This window comes from Serinus canaria, chromosome 20 (genome assembly GCF_022539315.1).
Source record: "Serinus canaria isolate serCan28SL12 chromosome 20, serCan2020, whole genome shotgun sequence".
NCBI classification, from domain to species: domain Eukaryota; kingdom Metazoa; phylum Chordata; class Aves; order Passeriformes; family Fringillidae; genus Serinus; species Serinus canaria.
In genome coordinates, this window is record NC_066333.1 from 264,023 (window position 1) to 281,932 (window position 17,910).

Here is a 17,910-nt window from a genome sequence, read left to right on the forward strand (position 1 = left end):
AAGTTGGATGCAGATCTGGGTCTGTAATTCCTCTGATCTGTGCATGCCACATTTCCTGGAGCATATTCTGGTGCTAGAAGCCATATGAGCCAGTGTGTTGAAAAGAGCCTGTCAGTTGTTTTAATGGATTTTGTAAGTCACTGCATAACCCATGGCTCTTCCTGGAGGGTGCTGGTACTTGGTGAAGGACACTGCCTTTTTCTCTCCAGAACTGGCTTCCCTTGCCCACACTTTCTGAGCTCTGCAGCCTAGGGCTTGCCCTGGCGTCTGTGCTGAATGAACAAGGCTTGCGCATTCCTCTGGACTTAGTTTAAATGCTGGCTGCAGGATAACACTTTATCTGGCTAAAGCCTTAGTTGACAAAGTCCATTCAATATTTTTTATATTGCTTTCAGGAAACTTCAGTTAGCCCTGTGAATTCCTCTCAGGCAGTAGTTTATATCAAGTGGCTTCAGTGTTTTTAATCTTTGAGAGCTGGAGTCCAGCTTCCTGCATTCCTGAGCCCTCCCAGCAGACAGCTGCTGCCTATGGTGGCTTCCCTGTGTCACCCTGTTTCTTGAGGCAGCTGCAAGTGAAGGGTGGGGCTGAGGACAGCCCTGGGTTGAAGCTCCTGCACTAACAGTGTTCATTGTTTCTCTCTCTCTGATGGGATTCAGAGCAGAGACCTGCAATTGCATGGAAGGATTATATTTCTGGTAGGGATATGTGTTTTTTCTTTCCTGTTCAAGCCCAAGAGAGTTCCGGCCATTCTGAGCCTTTGAAAATTCATTTTGCTTGTGCTCCGAGGGACTAAGACATCTTTATGAGACAACTCCATGGAGATTGTTCTGTTCAGAGGTCATGATGCCTGTGGGCTGAGCAGGCTGTTCTGTGCAATTACGTGTCTAAATTGCATGTGCTGGAGATGTGCTTAGGAAAATAGGTGTAGTTTTTACCTAAAAACAAATGTTAAATTTAAATTTTTTTTAAAAATACAAACAAAAATCAACAGTTATACTCTTTGTAGGTCCCTTCCAACTCAGGATTTTCTATGTTGCCTCTAATACATACACACACACATATATATATATATACATACATACACACACACACACATATATATATACATACACACAGACACATATATATATATACATACACACAGACACATATATATATACATACACACAGACACACATATATATACATACACACACACACACACACACACACACACACACATATATATATATATATATGTAATGTTATGAAAAAGGCATGCCAGGATAACTTTACAGAGTTTCCAGAAGGAAGCACTTGAAAGTGTGCTGTGCCTGTGTGGCCTGAGCTGGGGCTCTGGTGACAGGTCACACACACTTACCTTTCATAGAATGATGGAATCATTAAAGTTGGAAAAATCCTCTAAAGTAATTGAATCCGACTGTTCCCACAGCACTTTCAAGCCCATCACCAAATCATGTCCCCAGGTGCCACATCCATACATTTGCTTAATACTTCCAGAGATGGAGGTTCCACCACTGCCCTGAGCAGCCTGTGTTCAAATGCCTAATTACCCTTGCAATGAAGACGTTTTCTCTTATATCTAATCTAAATGTTCCCTGGCGCAGCTTGAGGCTTTTTACTCTTGTCTGTCTTTCTGGCCCAGGAGGCTGCTCTTGCAGGGACCAGACTATGAGTTGTTCTGCAGGGGTTCAGCAGAGGAGGCAGCAGGGCTTGTAGCTCGCTCAAAACAGCTTTTTCATGGTGATGGAAACTGAGGACTTTTCCTAGAAATTGACTTTAGAATTGCACCTGAAGTAAGGGGAAATCTTGCAGGAACATGCCAGGTTCTCTCTGCTACTGGCTGCAAAAGTCAGGTTTTTCCCTGGAACACCTACTTCTGTTTGACTAGTCCTGCTTTCCAGATGTGTGAGGGGTGGGTAGGATGCACCTGAAGCTTCAAGGCTGTTGTGAGAAGTTTCTTAATGGCTCTGAAATACTAAGATGTTTATGGATGCTGTATCATCAGTTTAGCAGAGAAATCCATAAGGAAATCAAATGCACTGACTTCAGTCAGAACTGAATAGAGGATAAGTAGGCATCTGTAAGTTGGCATCTAAGTCTTTTAATGAAAAGTTGAGTTGAAGCAGTGATTCCCCACACACGCGCACATACTGCTTTCAGTCCAGAAGCTCATAGGTGAGTAAACATTTACCACCTGACATATACCCAAAGAAAGAATTCTGAAGTTTCCCACACTTAACCTGTGCAGTATTCATCTTCTAGCTTAATTCTCTGTGAGTAAATGAAATAGAAATGTGGTTCAAGGTCTTTTCATGTGTTAATAACCTCTTGGCAGGCAGAAGAATAATGGGTAGGAATAAATGCTGTGTTTTCAAAAGGCCCATTGTCTGCTGATCCCACAGGAATGTGAGCTGGTCTTCTGATTTGTACAAGGAGACGAATCATGAGCTGACAGCTCAGTGTTGATAGAAAATTATTAACGGCCATAAAAATGAAGGCTGCAGAGGGATGGATCTGGTGAGGGTGACAAACAGAGCAATCAAGCAGCAGAGAGTGTTGTGTCACCAAAAGCAATGTTTTTTACATGGGGGATAGGTCCCTGACTGCAAGTGCAGGGCGAGGCCCCAGTTGTGCCTTTTTGAGGAGGGAAAGACGTTTTCCACCTTGTATATGAATTTCCAGAAACACATAGACATTGCTAGGAAGTGGTTAGAAACCAAAAGAGGGATCAGGAGCTTGCAGGGAAGGACCAAGCACCACTTGAAGAGCAAAGCACCACTTGGCTGTAGTTTTGCTGTGCCCACTCTGTATATCCTGCCCAGGGTCCCTTCAAGGCTGATGAGTGAGGCAGGGAAGGTGACATGTGAGCTGGATGTAAAGGAGGGAAGAAGGGACACAGTCAATGGGATGAAAGAAACTTAAGATTACCTGGGGAAAGCAAGAAGAAAATTTCTCACTGTGTGCCATAGCAGAGCTGAAAGCTGCCTGGTTTTGGTGTTGGGCAACAGGCTCAGGAATGATCTGTCCTGAAGCACAGAATGAAATCCCAAAGGGCTAGCACATTGTTCAGATTGCCATGACCTTCCCAAAGAAGCATCTTGAAAAAGACACCTTAGGTGCACAGGCATGCCTGTGCTCACGCCAGGTGATTTCAGCTCTACTGTGATCCAAGTGACACAGAAGGAGAGACGGGGTCTTCGTGTGGGGTTTCAAGAAGAGCTTTTACTGAGCTTCTTCCTCAAAGGGATCAACTCAGGCATCCACTCAGGAAAGCAGGCTTTTATATCAGGATCTTGAGGAGCACGGCAGAATGCCAGCGCCAATAGGATGAGGGCATAGGGGTGGAGAGGGTGGGAAGGGTCAATGGGAATACATTGAATCTGCATGTCACAGGAAAGCATGCTGGGAGATGCTTTTTTCCTTACCTTAACAAGGGTGGTTATGGCTTGAGGGGTTTTCCGTCCTGGAGAGTATTGTGGGTTCTTTCCCTGTTGGCCCACTGGCCTACACAGTTCAGAGCATAAAGAGATTTAGAAAGAAGTGGGACAAATGCAAAGAAGGGAGGTCTGTCTCTTGATGGTTAGTGATCCAGGTACTACACTGCCTTAGGGTATTGCTCACTGCTGTTAGCTAGGAGTTTTTTGAAGGAGGATACTAATTTTTCAGACATCCTTTATCTGTTTCTTAACTTGGTGACAGGTGCAGGCTGCTGCCTCCTCTGGCTGATGAACATGGCATTTCCCATATAGGGAATGGTGATCAAGAAGCATTGTTGGGATGTAGAAAGAAACACTGGTGGTGTGAGAAAGAGGAGCTAAAGCAGTGCTGTAAAATGAAGGTTCCTGGGCACATCTAAACGAGGAAAGCAGCACTGCTGGTGCCAAGCCCAGTTTACCTGCTCAGGAGCACCTACCCCTGTGACATAGAGTGCAGTGAGATGGGATCCTGGTTTGCGAACCTGCTCCGGCTGAGCCAGGCTGAGATCCAAAAGGCTGTGGTAGATCAGACGAATATCCAGACAACAGCTTCTCTAGTGCTAAAAGACACATTCTATGGCCACACTGGTGCATTTTTAGGACTTCTTTTTTTGCAGGAAAGCATTTAATTCTGTTCCAGAATGTATGATCCTGTACGTGTCTGGTCTGGATTTTAACTTTTTCTAAAAGGAGGTGTTCTTTAAGATGCTGTCCACATCTGTTTCTAGGCTGGCATATGGAGAAATATTTTCCTTTGAAAACTGTTTTTCACTGTGTGAGCTGTTACTAGTCATCTGTTCTGAGCTACTGAGGCTACCGTGATACCTTAAGGAATAACAGATCATCTTGGATATCTCAGATTCATTTTGTGCTCACAGAAGTAGAATTGCCTTCAGGATTAGCCCTTTCCAGGTAGTGCAGATAAAGCTGCCCAGCCGTCCACCAAGAAGCAGGAGCTGAGCTTTGGAGGGATTACCTGGCCCACATGTTTGGAAATGTCAGTGTGCAGGATGAGCTCAGTGCTGGGAGTCAGTCTCTAGATGAACATTCTGAAAGCAGCAGATGGTTGGGACAGGTTGCTGGTTTGGAGAAGCTGAGGCTAAAGCTAAATTCTGCTCCTCTCCCTCATGTTCCTTCCTGCAGCTCAGCATGTGCCTCCTGGGGTCTCCATGTCTCTCTCTCCATTGTTACCCATCCCACTCTGCACATGCCTTGAAGCTAGGAACACTTGTGTTGGGGCAGATCGCTTCTACTCTGGAGCAGGGAGGCTGCATGGGAACCATTGGTCTGTGCTCTCTGGGATGAGTGCTTCTCACCCTGTTCCTCAGGGCTCTTGCCTTTTTTTTGGCCATTCAGGTCTATGGACAGTAACTCCTCCATCCTCTTGTGCATGCTGCAAATTTATTTTTCAGTTACTTAAATTTGGTCAGCTTCACGTGTGACCCCAACAGGCCCCATTGAGTCAGAGGCTGCACATGGTTGTCATTGTCATGGGAGCAGGAGGCCTCACTGCAGAAAGTGCTGGATGTAGGTTTTAGGCTTTTTCTGAGACTGGGGAGCTTCCTGGGAAAGTACAAAATAGGCTTCAAGCAAATGTGTCTGACTGCTGCCCGTGCATCGGCCATGTGGAATCTGCAGGACACCAGTTTCTTTTGCAAACATTATGTATTTCATGGTCTAAATACAGTGTGAAAAAAATATTTCTTAGTTTTGAATGTGCTGTCTCCTGCAAAATTGCTGGGATGCAGAGGCATAGTCCAGCTTCTTCTCCTTGCCCTCTGAGAAGTGTGACGCCTCCCTTCGGGGTGTGTCTCACACTGGACAGCAGAAGCTGTAACCTGGCATAGTGAAGCATCGCAGGGCATCTCATTTGGTTTGTTTCCTTTTAATCCTTAGATATTCCCAGTGTAACTCATGCCTAGCAGGATTTTTGCTTATAGTGAATATTTTGCTTTAGATATTCCCTAGAGAGAAATTCCCAAAACTGGCTTTCCTTCCCATTACCTGTGGGAGATGGGAATGCTGTTTTACCACCTCTGGTGTGGCTCCAGCAGCGTGAAGAAGCTCTGCTCCAGCTGTGAGGGAGATTGATTGAGGCACGAGGTGCTTGTTTCATCGAGGGGAGCCAAGGACTGTGATTTATCTGCTGGCTGAGGGAACAACACATCTCCCACCTCTGGGAATTGTTCTTCTTGGGAAGAGTTTGTCCTCCCTCTGCATTAAGAGGATTTGAAGACCTCCAAGCTCCCAGTCAGCATACCTAAGCCGTAGGGTGTGTGAAAAGCTGATGTAAAATGCACAGCATCTGACTAGAATGTAGATTTTCACAGCCACAAGTATTTGAACTGTGCTGCAAGCTTTGGGCCTGGCAGGGAATCAAATAGGGCAGATCTATTCACTGCTTTCAGTGAGTGGTTTTGGGTTTTACTTGAACAAGAACAAAAGGCCAACGGTTTTGGAAAACTCTCTTAGCAATCAATGGTCTGTCATTGCACATATTTCTCTTGGTGTCACGGGGGGATTATCTCTGTGAATTGTGGCTTGCACTTGCCTTCAGAGTACACTGAACCAAGCACAAACAGAGCAGGTGCTCTTGTGGAGGGCAGCAGCTTTTGAGGTGCAGTTCCCAAGCTTTGGTGTGTCCCATTTTCCTTGTCTCACAGAGCATGCCTGAGCTGCATGGTACAAGCCTGGGTTGGAGAAGGTTGCAGGCGGGAATGTGAGGAAACCTTCTGCAGGTCTCTGGGAAGATAAGATCCCATCAGCTCCCCATGCCTCTTCTTGTATCCTGAGGTCACTGTTGGTGCTGCCACTCTGTCCCCACACATCTTTCTCTGCTGCTCCACTCTCACTAGCAAAGGAATCAAAGTTCTCAAAAAATAAACAGCCTTGGTTGTGCCCAGCAGGCCAGGGCCCACGCATGTGTGTGTGCCCAGGCTGTGAATGCTGAATGGGTGCCATGTGTGGAGTCAGGGTAGGACAGGTGCACTCTGGGTGCAAGAGGCAGAGATCTGCAGGAGCAGGGATGGGAGGGGCAGAGCTATGAGCCTTCACTCAGAAGATAAATCTTTCTAATCCCAAGCCCTGTCATGCACTGACACTGCCTGCCGTAGGACTGGGAGACTTCAGGGTGTTCAAAGCAAGTTTTGGCAGTCCCACCCTGCTGCAGTGGGCTGTGCACTGGTGGGGCTGCTTGTGCCAGAATGAGCTGCTGTGCTGTAGCTCTCTGAAGGGCTTCAGTGTGGGGGTGCATGGTGCTGTGGGCTGACCACTCATTTCCTCTTTCCCACCAGGTCTGCCCATTAGCACCTACGCCAAGTACTGCTACCGGAAACTCCATAAAGTAGCCGTCACTGGAGGCAAAAAGGTGAACAGTTGCCCTGGCTGCAGGGCCTGGGAGCTGCCTGGGGGACTGTGGTGATCACCACTGATTCAGTGATAGGAAATGGAGATAGAGTGAGTTGGAGAGGCTTCCTCAGAGTACATTTCCCCATGAATGTTTGGGAGAGGGCTGCTGTCCAGTTCCTGCCATCCTTCTGGCAGACAGCAGTGCCTGCTGTGCAGGCATCTGCATGGCTGCCTGCTTCCTGGCCTCAGGGACAAAGACAACCCCAACACTTACCTGTTTCCAGGGTAAAAGGAGCTGTCTGTGCAGAGGATACTCATAATTTTGTTTCTTCAGGTGAGGGAAGAGTGTCCCTTTGCACTGAGAGCTTATATGGGCTGGGTCTTGCAGCTGTTTTACTGCAGAGTTGTTCATTTCCAGTTCTAAGAGTCATACAGCAAAGACAGCTGGTGCAAAAGAGAGTCCGTGCTCTGTGTTTTCTGTAATCTTCCTTTCATTCCTCTGCATGATTCTGCCTGTGGCCATGAAAAGTGGTAGATGGCCTTGGCCTGCCAGTTCTAGGTCACCGAGCCAGATGTGGTCATTGGGTTTTTTTTTTTTTTTAATTCCTTTGGGGCCTTCCTGCCATCTGAATTTTGTGTAGTGAACAAATTAGCTGAAATACCTTAAGAGGGGTGAAGGCTCCTGGCATCCTGCCAGGGGCAGGACAGTAAGCCTCCAAACACACATTGCACACAACTGCAGCCCTGGCCACTGACCTTCAGAGGGCTCAGTGGGAGCTTCTCCCTGTCACATTCCCCACTTGGCTGCAGGATCACTGCTGTAGGCCACTATGCTGGGCAGCCTGTTCCCCCTGCCACAGCTCTGTGCTTTTCCAAACTGCTGCCACAGGACATTCAAAACCCCTTTTAAGTGTTGGTATTTGTCAGAAGCAACAGATACCAATGCCCACTTTTCAGGTGTTAGTACCTTTGAGAGCAAAGGTTTCCCTGGAGTTGGAAATACCTGGAATTCCCATCTCCAAAGGACTATTTTACACCTGTCCGTGGCTAAGTGCTTGCCTGATGCTGGGTTGGGGTATAGGTGCCCTCTGCTGACCTTACACAGCTGGGTCTGGGCTGGGCTCCACTCCATACTGCCTCCTAAAGCAGGTGGAGCTGCAGCCGGAGCAGTCCCCTTGCTGTGCAAAACACAGCAACAGAATCTCTGCAAAACCAGCCCAAATTCTTCAAAATGGTCTCCTCTGCTCCTCCTGGGCCTGATGAATAGAACCACCCCTGATTTTAGGCAGCAGAACAAGAACCATGCTGCCAGGTAGCTGACTAGTTGCCCATATGGAGGGTCAGCCTTCTCTGTCCTGGCCACTCACCGCCCCCATCCTTGGTTCACTCTTTCTCTGTGGGCTGGCTGTGCCATTGCTGCATTAAGCTTTTCTCCGTCCTCAGGGCCTCCGTAAACCAACAGTGGAAGAGATAATGCATGCCAGGAATGCCATCCTCACGCCATCGCTCTTTGGCAGCTCCCTGGAGGAAATCATGCTGCGGCAGCAGGACATGTACCCAGGGTACAAGCTCCCCTGGGTGCAGACACAGCTATCACAGCAGGTCCTGGCCCTGGGAGGGGAACAGACTGAGGGGATTTTCAGGTGAGCTTTGGGGGTTCTGTGCTACTTTTGAGCAAACTGCATGTCAGTCTTCATAGCCAAGGAGTCAAGATTGACCTCCACATGCTTCCTCTTCCCTAAGAATAGCACTCCACTGTGGACTGGATAAAATCTGACTTACCTCAAGTTCAGGAATCACCTCTTGTAGTATCATTAGCCAGTTTGCATGTGTTAGCGCAGAGAAGACTGGTGTAGATGTGACTTAACTATGTGGACAGCTCATCCCCAGGCAGGGCGATGAGCTTTCATCAGATTTGGCAGTGGTGTGTAGCCAGTGTAGGGGAGGGAGAAACTCCAGTGTCCTGGCAGAGCCCTTTATCTAATGCAGCACATCAGCCTCGGTGCTGCATAAGACACAAGGAGTCAAGAGACACAGAATCTGTGTGGTGAACACAGGGGATTCTGCTTTGCGTTTTGGGTTTTCTTTGTTGTTTTCTTTGTGTGTGTGGTTTTGTTTTGCATTTAAGATTTGAATTAGTTTTTCAGTAGCTAAACTTAAGACAGTTGTTAAAAGGCTCAACTTTACCTTGTATGGGTAAATTTTTTGATAGATAGATAGATGATAGATAGATAGATAGATGATAGATAGATGTGTGTATATATATACATAACTATATTTAGCCAGAGATGCTCATTTTTGGTCTGAACACACTGCAAAGAAGCCTGGTCACAGAAAATATTCACTCCTGAGAACAGTGATAGTTGATATCTGAGCTAGTTGAAGCCCCCACTTCAAGATGGTGTATAAAAATTAGCACCCCCTTCTCTCTGATGAACTGTTACTGTAACAGCCACTGATGCCTGAGGCTTTCTCCCTGCTCCCTTCTCCCTGAGGCCCCAGAAGCAGCTTCAGAGCCATGCTTTCCTGGCCAGCTGCCTCACCAAGCACATTGCCTGGCTCACTCAAAAGGACCTTTTCTGTGTCTCTGCAGGATACCAGGTGACATAGATGAAGTCAATGCATTGAAATTGCAGGTGGATCAGTGGAGAATCCCAAACAGTCTCAGTGACCCCAACATACCAGGTACAGGACTGTTGCAGGTGTGTTGCTGCAGCCTCAGCCACGGTGCAGTGCGGAGGGGCAGGTGCAGGAGCAGCTCAGTGAGTGTGCTGCTGCTTGGGAATGTGTATACAGGCTGTCTGCGCTGACTGGGATTTTGTTCTGTATCTTTTCACTGCCTTTCCAAACACTACCCATAGAGGAAACACTGGGAGTGGGGAGGAATCTCTGTCTCTGCTGCGGTAAGGCTGTGCAAGCTGGGCAGAGTGAAGGGAGTCTTTCAGGTCTCCTTGACCTCTTCTTTAGGCAGCCCTAGAGCTGCTTCCTGGAGGAGCAGGTAGGTAGCAGCCAGTATTTGCCACTAACTGGTCTGCTTGGGTCCCTGAGCATTTCAGAGCCAAGACTGAATTAAGGGGAAACATCACAAGCACAGAAATCCTTTCTCTGCCATCTCTCTCACTACCAAGTTTGCCCCTGAAGGGGGTGGGGAAGTGACCAGAGCTGTTCTCATGCACCTGCTTTCTGCCCAGCCTCTCTCCTCAAGCTGTGGTATCGGGAGCTGGAGGAGCCTGTGATCCCCCAGCAGTTCTACAAAGAGTGTATCAGCAACTATGAGAACCCCGATGCTGCCGTGGCTGTGGTGCAGCTTTTGCCAGAGCTCAACAGACTGGTGCTGTGTTACCTCATACACTTCCTGCAGGTAGGCAGCCTCCACAGCCCTGCACTAGGGCCAGGAGCATGTGAGGCATAGTTGGTGGGACAGCTGTGGTGGGACCATCAGCAGGGTTTTAAGACCTCTTATCTGTACTTAAGCTGGGATTGATGGCCTTGTTCCTTATGGGAGCAATAAACCCTGATCCTGATTTTATAGAGCCTGGGGTTGGTTTCCTGTCTGCCAAGACTGCTGCTCTATTGGTTGTGTAAGAGCACAGTACTCTTCCCTGTGGATGCATGGCACTTGGGGGACTGTCCTTAAGGCAGGCTTTATGTCTGCTCTCCTTGCACCTTTTCTTGGGCCATGTGTTTGGACTTCCTTGCCCTTTCCCACTGCTCCATCTGAATGTGTTTTTGCTATCTGCAGATCTTTGCTCAGCCATCAAATGTGGGCAGAACAAAGATGGATGTGAATAACCTGGCCATGGTGATGGCCCCCAACTGCCTGCGCTGCCAGTCCGACGACCCTCGTGTTATCTTTGAGAACACACGCAAAGAAATGTCTTTTCTCCGCATGCTGATAGTGCACTTGGACACGAGCTTCATCAAAGGGCTGGTTTGAGCCACTGGCCCCATGGTGCAAAACGTTGCTCTGAGGAGTTGCTAGATTAAGTCTTCTCCTCTCCATGTAGGTTTCTTCCATTGTCCTTGCTGTTGTCATGCCCTGGGTTAGCCCTTCAGCATTTCCCAATATATGATCACAAGGACTGGGCATTTCTGGAAGGCTTGGTTCTGTCAGCACCAGGAAATCCTTGGGCATGCAAGGTCAGATTAGCAGTTCCTGGCCTTTCAGTGTGTGTCAGAGAGGCACAATCCTCTTCCTGAGAGCCACAAGATTGGGTGCTTAATGAAAGGGCTGTGACATGTGCGAGGAACTGCTACATGGGGCAGTGAGACTCTCCATTTCCCTTCTAGAGGCAGAGTTGGCTTGAGGTAGGAGAACGTCACTCCTGTGCTGTAGCAAGATCTGGTCCAAAGGAAGATGCTGCCTCATCAGGAATAATCCTACTACTACTGGGCCAGCCTTGTTCACCTCTGCAGACTGTTGGCTGGAGGTGTCAGGGTTGTTCTGATGTCCCACAGTGCTGTTAGTAGAGGGCTGTGAAGATGCAAAGGTTCAAGAACTGTAGAGCTGTGCAGCAGCATGTGAGACTAGCTTAGTACCCACCCACACCATGATACTGGGCACAACAGGAAGGCCACACACCTGACAACAGATAAACAACCACTTTGGCATCCTCTTTAATGAGGAGCATTATCTTCTGGAGCAGTGACCACAGTGGCCTTGCAGCTCCTGTTCGCTACAGACAGCATGAGCTGACACCAGCTTAGCTGAGGAGCACCTGAGCCCATGCTCAGAGCAGCCTTCACAGCTCCAGTTCCTCACACCCCCCCTTCCTAATGCCACATCCTTCCCAGACCACTCTGCCAGGAACTAAATACCAGTTTGACCCACCCTTCTTGCTCAGCCCAGGTCTAAAGAAAGCCTCCAACAGTCAGAAGTGGTTCTGTGCTCAGGTACACCCTTCCAGAAAAAGCAGTGCTGTGTGCTTGAGAAATGCTAGTACTGCCTGTAGTCAACTGTGGTATCTATGCTCTTCCTTTGAGGTGTTTTCCTTGCTGGAGGCCGCTCTGCTGCAGAAAAGTATGTTTTGGGATTACTGATGTAGTGTAAAGTCTGCCAGTATCATGCAAGGTTGCATTTGTGTTTCTGTATCCCTCTCCCTTTCCAGTGGGGACCTGAGATCATCTTCTACAGACTGCAGTGGGGAGCTGAGCCCTGCCAACAGCGAGGTTTAGAGCTGATGCCTGAATCAGTACCAGCGTGAGCGTGAGGTGCCATGTGCCAAGTCTTTCTAAGAGGGTTCCCAGAGCCTATGTTCAGATGAGTTTGAATAAACTCCAGAGCAGGAATTCAGTTTTGTGCCCAGCTGAATAAAGGTTCCTCATACCAGATGGTCCTGTGGGCCAGGAAATGTGCTCCCTTGTCAAGATTAGCTTTGTCAAGCATGCCCACGAAATGTGCCAGCATCTGTTTCACGTACACACCCATCTCCATGCTTTGATGACGCTCAGCTTGCTCTGTCCTTCTGTAGTGCTGAACGTCTTGTTCTTCAGATGTGAAGCTACTGCCCCAGAAGTGTAGAGACAGGCAGAGGTTACTAGCTCTGACATGCTGTCCTGAGATTTGAATCACTGAACAAGCTCAGGCTGTCCTGTTGCCTGCCAAGGGCTGGAGCAGCCATGTGGGACCTGCCCTCCTCTTCAGGCTGCAGGTGCCTATGTCTGTGTCAGGCTTTGCCTGAAGCCACTGAAGTAGTGATCCATGTTACTTCTTGCACTCAGCCAGTGGCAGTCAATCAAACCATAGGCATTTGCTGCTAATAAAAGTGAATGATTCTGGCAAGGGTTGTAAAACATGCTCATAAAAGACACTGGATATTACTGTCTTTGCCAACAGATTTGTAAATACAATCAGTAAAGTAGCTTTTCCTCTGTTCTAATAGTAATAAATACAATCTTCATGGCTGTATCTTTGTGAATTGTCTTTTTTGTGAGTTTCTGCAGCGTGATTACATCTGCATGGGGCTGTACATTTCAGCCTGAATGTCAGTGCTCTTGAGTAAGATTTGAGAATCAGCATGAAGTAAGCACTTGGAAGCCATGCTTTGGGCTGGTTCTGTTGTTCGTAATTCTCAGGCAGCTACCAAAGGACACTTAATGAATCTTGGAAGAGAATGGTTTGAAACAGGTAAAAGACAATACTGCTTTACACATATCTTCTGGAGCCTTTAGGGTCATAAAGGTATGAGAGAAGTTTATGGGCAGTTGGAGGGTAAGAAGGATATTCTGCTTGTGTCCCTCCTCCTGCAGCTGGGAGTGCTGCAGGTGGACTGCAGGAGGTGGCTGCACAGGCATCCTTTGCATTGCCCTCTGCAGGGTCTCTGCTGATGGAGATGTAATTAATTGGGCTGTTAGGCTGACCTGGTGGGGACATTTTTATGTTCTGACTGGAGCATTCTCTCATCTTTCCTTGCTGGTAGTCCAAGGAACCACTGGAAGCAGTGTGTTGGTGCTCGAGACTGGTGTTAGTCACACAGTTGTGGAGCTGCAGGGCAGATGCTGGCTGTGCTACTTCAGCCACACAGGAATGACCCCAGGCTCTGGGTTGTGTTGCTGGTGCTCTGGTGCGTGGTCACTGTCCTGTCAGACTAGGAAAAGCTGCTGCACTTCAGACAAAGCCAATGAGGACTGCTCTGTCACACCAGCAGTTTAGGATCACATATGATGGCCATACCACCAAGTCTTCCCACCAGTCTGGCTGGCAGAAGCATTGTAGGTGGGCTGTAGGGCAATGGAGTGCTGAAGGAAGACCAGGAACATTGTAACCTCACACAGCTCTTTCCTAGGGGGATGTCTGCAGCCCAATTTCTGAGTGTTATCCAAAGCTTTTCTTTGAAATGAGCTGATTTTTGCCAAATCAGAAAAGGCCACAAACCAGATGCTTCAGCTCAGGCTCCAAGACTCAGGCTCACTCTTGCAGTCGTGACGGCCTGACACCTGGATCAGTTAAAGAAGTGATGGCCCGAGCAGCAGCTGGCCTTGGAACAAGCTTGTGGTTTGTTCTGGGCTTCTGTGAGCAGTGCAGTTGGACCAAGTGCTAGAGGGCCGCTGGGACACAGCTCCTTGAGGGGAGGCACCAGTGGCTTGTCCATTACCTGCTGCTGGTTGTGAGAAACTGATGTGTTCCCATGAGGCCAGCACTCCTGCAGTTTCCTTTTCACAGAGCCTTACAAGAACTTTTTGCTATGCCTGCGAACAGAAATGGTAAAAGAACTCTGCTCATGGCAGCTGATAGACACCATGCCCTCATGTCTGTTGCCCATGTGCCACCTCAGCTTCTGAAAAGGCTGGGCAGTTATGGTGGATCACAGGTGGATTTTGGACCTGTGTCCTAGATTGCAAGGCAATGTATAGTCTATTTGCCATCTGTTAGAGGTCAGTCAGTTTTCTTCTGTTAATTGGGCAGTTCTCTTCATCTCTTCCACAAACCAATCCTCCCTCTGGGGAGACATATGTTGTTAATGGGTCACTGAATGTCACTGCATGACTGATAAAAATTACAGCATCCCACTGTGAGATGCTCCGCTAAGAAGGAGGAGCCCAGCATTCTTAAGTGGATATAATCTGAGGTTTTGGGACACCTGATCAGCCTTTTTACTGGATTCTCAGAGGAACAGCTGCCTTTTCCACTGGATCTTCAGAGGAATGCTACACTCTTCTACAGGATCACTGCTCCACAGAACCACATCTGCCGTTCCAGGAGGACTGCAGCCACCATTCCAATTGGACTGCTACCAACAATCTGACCAACAGGGTGTTTGGTTGTATTCTGACTATGTCAGTGGTTTTTCTTTTGTATTATTGCATGTCTTGTTTTGTTTTTTTCCCTTTTCCTAATAAATTGTATTTCTGACTTGGCATCTCTCACTGGTTTTGCTTTCAAACCAGAACAACCTGTCTGTAGGTTCAGCTTGAGGTGGAGAAAGGGCTTAATTTTGGCAACTGCCTGATATTTTACAGGACAGGGCGATGACAAGGCTACCTATCCTGGTAGAGAAGTTCCCCACCGTCTTTCCTCCCATTGAAAATGTGCAGGGCCTCCCTGCCCTTGTCCACCTGAGATACTCCATTTCTTTCTCAAACCAGAGATGCACAGAGGTTCTGCCACCTCCTCAAAGCTCCTGGGTAACGAGAGGCCAGTTTTTAGTATAATTCTCATGTAGGATTTTAGTCCAGTCCTTACCTGGAGCTTTGCACTAAATCAGCCCTGTGGGAAGGCAGAGACCAGAGGAATGGGCAGGTCTGCTTCAGGAGCCCTGCAGCACTGGCAGGAGACAGAGATGGGAGGCTCCCTGTCCTGATGGTGCCCCAGTGCTGGTTTGATGTGGGTGCAGCACAGCACTGGCAGATTGAACAGAACTGGCCCATGGAGACAGTGCCAAGCCAGGGATCTGTGGAGCAGGGCCACATAGCCCTGGCTTTGCCACACCCATGGACTGTCTGCAGGACACCCACCAAAAATGAGATGGGAAAAGCTGAATTAGTTGCTGAGGTTGCTGCTTTTAGAGCTCCTGTTATCCTATATCATTTGTCAGCCATGGTGAACAGTGGCAAGAGCTGGTTGTGGGTGCAGTGGGCTGGGGAAACCAGCTCAGGCATTCATCATCCCATGATGAGGGAACAGGGAGGAGCATGGGTGTTCTGAGTAAGGTGGACCACAAAGGGACCTGGCCAGAATTGAGTGCTTACAGGTAGCCATGCAGAAAAGATTTTGGGACATATGGAGTCACTCATCAGCAGGGGACACCAGCTGAGGACTCTATCCAGGCCACAAGGATTTGAACCTGTCCCAGACTCTGCCTGGACCTTCCTCTGTCTCACCATGTAAACTATCCATTTTGTCTGAAGTGCTTAGTGTTTACAGGTACCGTAAAGGGAGCTTGTGTCTGAGGATTGGAGGACTGTGTGACCTCTGCTGTCAGGGCTGGATGCTGGCAGGAATTGAGGCCTGAAGTCATGAAGGTGTTGAGAAGGTCAAGGCTCTTAAAAGCTGCAGTTTCTCCCAAATGAGAACTTGTGGGTTATGTCAGTTCATCTCTGCTCACAGACACATTTCTTCCATCCCGTCTTTGCCATGTCTGGTCTTTTGTTCAGATTACAAGTGAGGCAGGAGACCAGGTGGTCCATGAGGGATGTAGAGGGTGTGGAATGGAGGAGGGATTGGGGCCCTTCCTTTTCAGTGAGCTGCTGGATTGCCTCAGAGCCTTCTGGGGAAGACAAGGACACTGCAACTGCAAACAGTGCCCAAATATTGGGCTAGGGTGTCCTCTGGTGGGTGTTATCTCCTTGCTCTCGGGACATGTCAGTCAGACCCTATAACCCCAGGGACCGCAAGAAAGGCCTGTAGAGCCTCATAAGCAAGTGGACAGCCCTATAAAGAATGAGGAGGTGAAGAATCTACAGCCTTCTCCCAGCTAAATCAGGATGTCTGGGTGCGGTGATGTAGAACTGTCTGCTTGTCAGTGTGTCCCTCCCAGCCACTCCCTGAATGGGGCTGTGCTTGCTCTGGCCAAGGGCACAGGCTGAGGGTGGGCACCTGTCCCTGGAGATATGTAGCAAGTTCCCAGCCTCTGGTGCTCTGGTCAACAAAGAAGGGGTGAGAAACTCCCAGAGTAGAAGGTACCCAGATGTGGAATCCTGCTGTGATGATGGCACACTGACCCGGTGAGTCACTCAGCTCCCATCCTTGTGTGCACCTTGGGAGCAGCCTGGAGGTCAGCTAGACCTGTGGGACCTCCAGCAGCACTCTGACAAAAACAAGTGTCGTAGTTTGAGAGGAAGTCAGTTTTTTGGGATGCTGTGGTCAAACCAATAAATGGTCAGATTTGAATATTGGCACCCGGTGTGGCCACTGAGGACATGGATATGCCTCTGAGAACACAGGGGTGTTAAAAGCTGAGAACTCCCAAGAGGAAGCTCTCTTGGGTTTTGTTTTGTGAAAGAGAACAGACCTGCCCTGGCCAGCTCCAGGCTGGATGGGGGAGGGGAAGCCACGAGGCCTGACTGAGGTAAGACAGATCTGGGACAGAGAAGGGAGGTGAAGGCCCCTGCAGGATGGAAGGGTGGAGGAACCCTGAGAGACATCAAGCAGCCTCTCCCCCCTCTTCGAGGGAGAGAGGGAGGTGGTGTCTGGGCCTGCGTCACCTTGAAATTTGATAGCACAGCCTGCTGAGAAAGAGAAGAAGAGGGTGCAGCAAGAAGGTGCCCGGCAGGGCAGCCGTGAGAGTTCTGGACAGGCAGAGCCTAAGACTTTTAACCCTTTTCTCAGATGATGGAAACTTTACAAATGCTGATTCCTCCTGGAGAAGAAGGAGAAGAGAGATAGAGATAGAGATAGAGATAGAGATAGAGATAGAGATAGAGATAGAGATAGAGATAGAGATAGAGATAGAGATGAGATAGAGATAGAGATAGAGATAGAGACAGAGACAGAGATAGAGATAGAGATAGAGATAGAGATAGAGATAGAGATAGAGATAGAGATAGAGATAGAGATAGAGATAGAGATAGAGATAGAGATAGAGATAGAGATAGAGATAGAGATAGAGATAGAGATAGAGATAGAGATGAGATAAGAAGAAATGGGCCACAAGAGAAGTTCAGAAGAAACCTAGGTGGGAAGAGATGATGGAGTGGCCTTTGGCTAGACTTTTCTTGTATAGCCATGGACAGAACCATGTTTCCTGTGACACAAAGACTGCATTTAGGGGGGAGGCAATGGCTTGGAGCCAAGAGAGTGCAGTGATGTGTGCAGTAAAGTAGTGGCGTGAACAGAGATGACGAGTGAGGAGAGTGGTAGTGCTTTCTGTCTTGAGAGAAGATCTCTGTTCTCGAGAGATCTTAGCTTCAGGGGGTGAAATTTGGGGGGGACAAGTGTCCCAAAAGTGAGAGACTGTGCTTTTTTAGAACTAGGCAAAGTACTTTTAAAAAAGAAAACCCTAGAAGCAGCTCTGGTCCATGTGCAGTGGTGAGAGCACTGGGCATGGAAGGAAGATGTCCCGATGGCAGTATGATCTCCGGGCGGTGCCACAAGTGACATGGAAACACAAGAGGTTCCAACTGGGATTCCAGGGGAAGCCTATGG

At 48.4% G+C, this 17,910-nt stretch overlaps 1 protein-coding gene across 1 annotated transcript in view; it reads left to right on the plus strand.

Annotated features, from left to right (window-relative positions):
• The window catches only part of LOC103823668 (rho GTPase-activating protein 39-like), a 58,796-nt gene extending 44,112 nt beyond the window's left edge, over window positions 1-14,684 (plus strand). The window contains exons 6-10 of the mRNA XM_050982129.1: window positions 6,773-6,846; window positions 8,271-8,470; window positions 9,421-9,512; window positions 10,019-10,188; window positions 10,570-14,684. Of these exons, the coding sequence (XP_050838086.1) occupies window positions 6,773-6,846; window positions 8,271-8,470; window positions 9,421-9,512; window positions 10,019-10,188; window positions 10,570-10,764 (731 nt within the window). The 3' untranslated portion in view covers window positions 10,765-14,684. The remainder of the gene's footprint in view (window positions 1-6,772; window positions 6,847-8,270; window positions 8,471-9,420; window positions 9,513-10,018; window positions 10,189-10,569) is intronic.
• The last annotated feature ends 3,226 nt before the right edge of the window (window positions 14,685-17,910 follow it).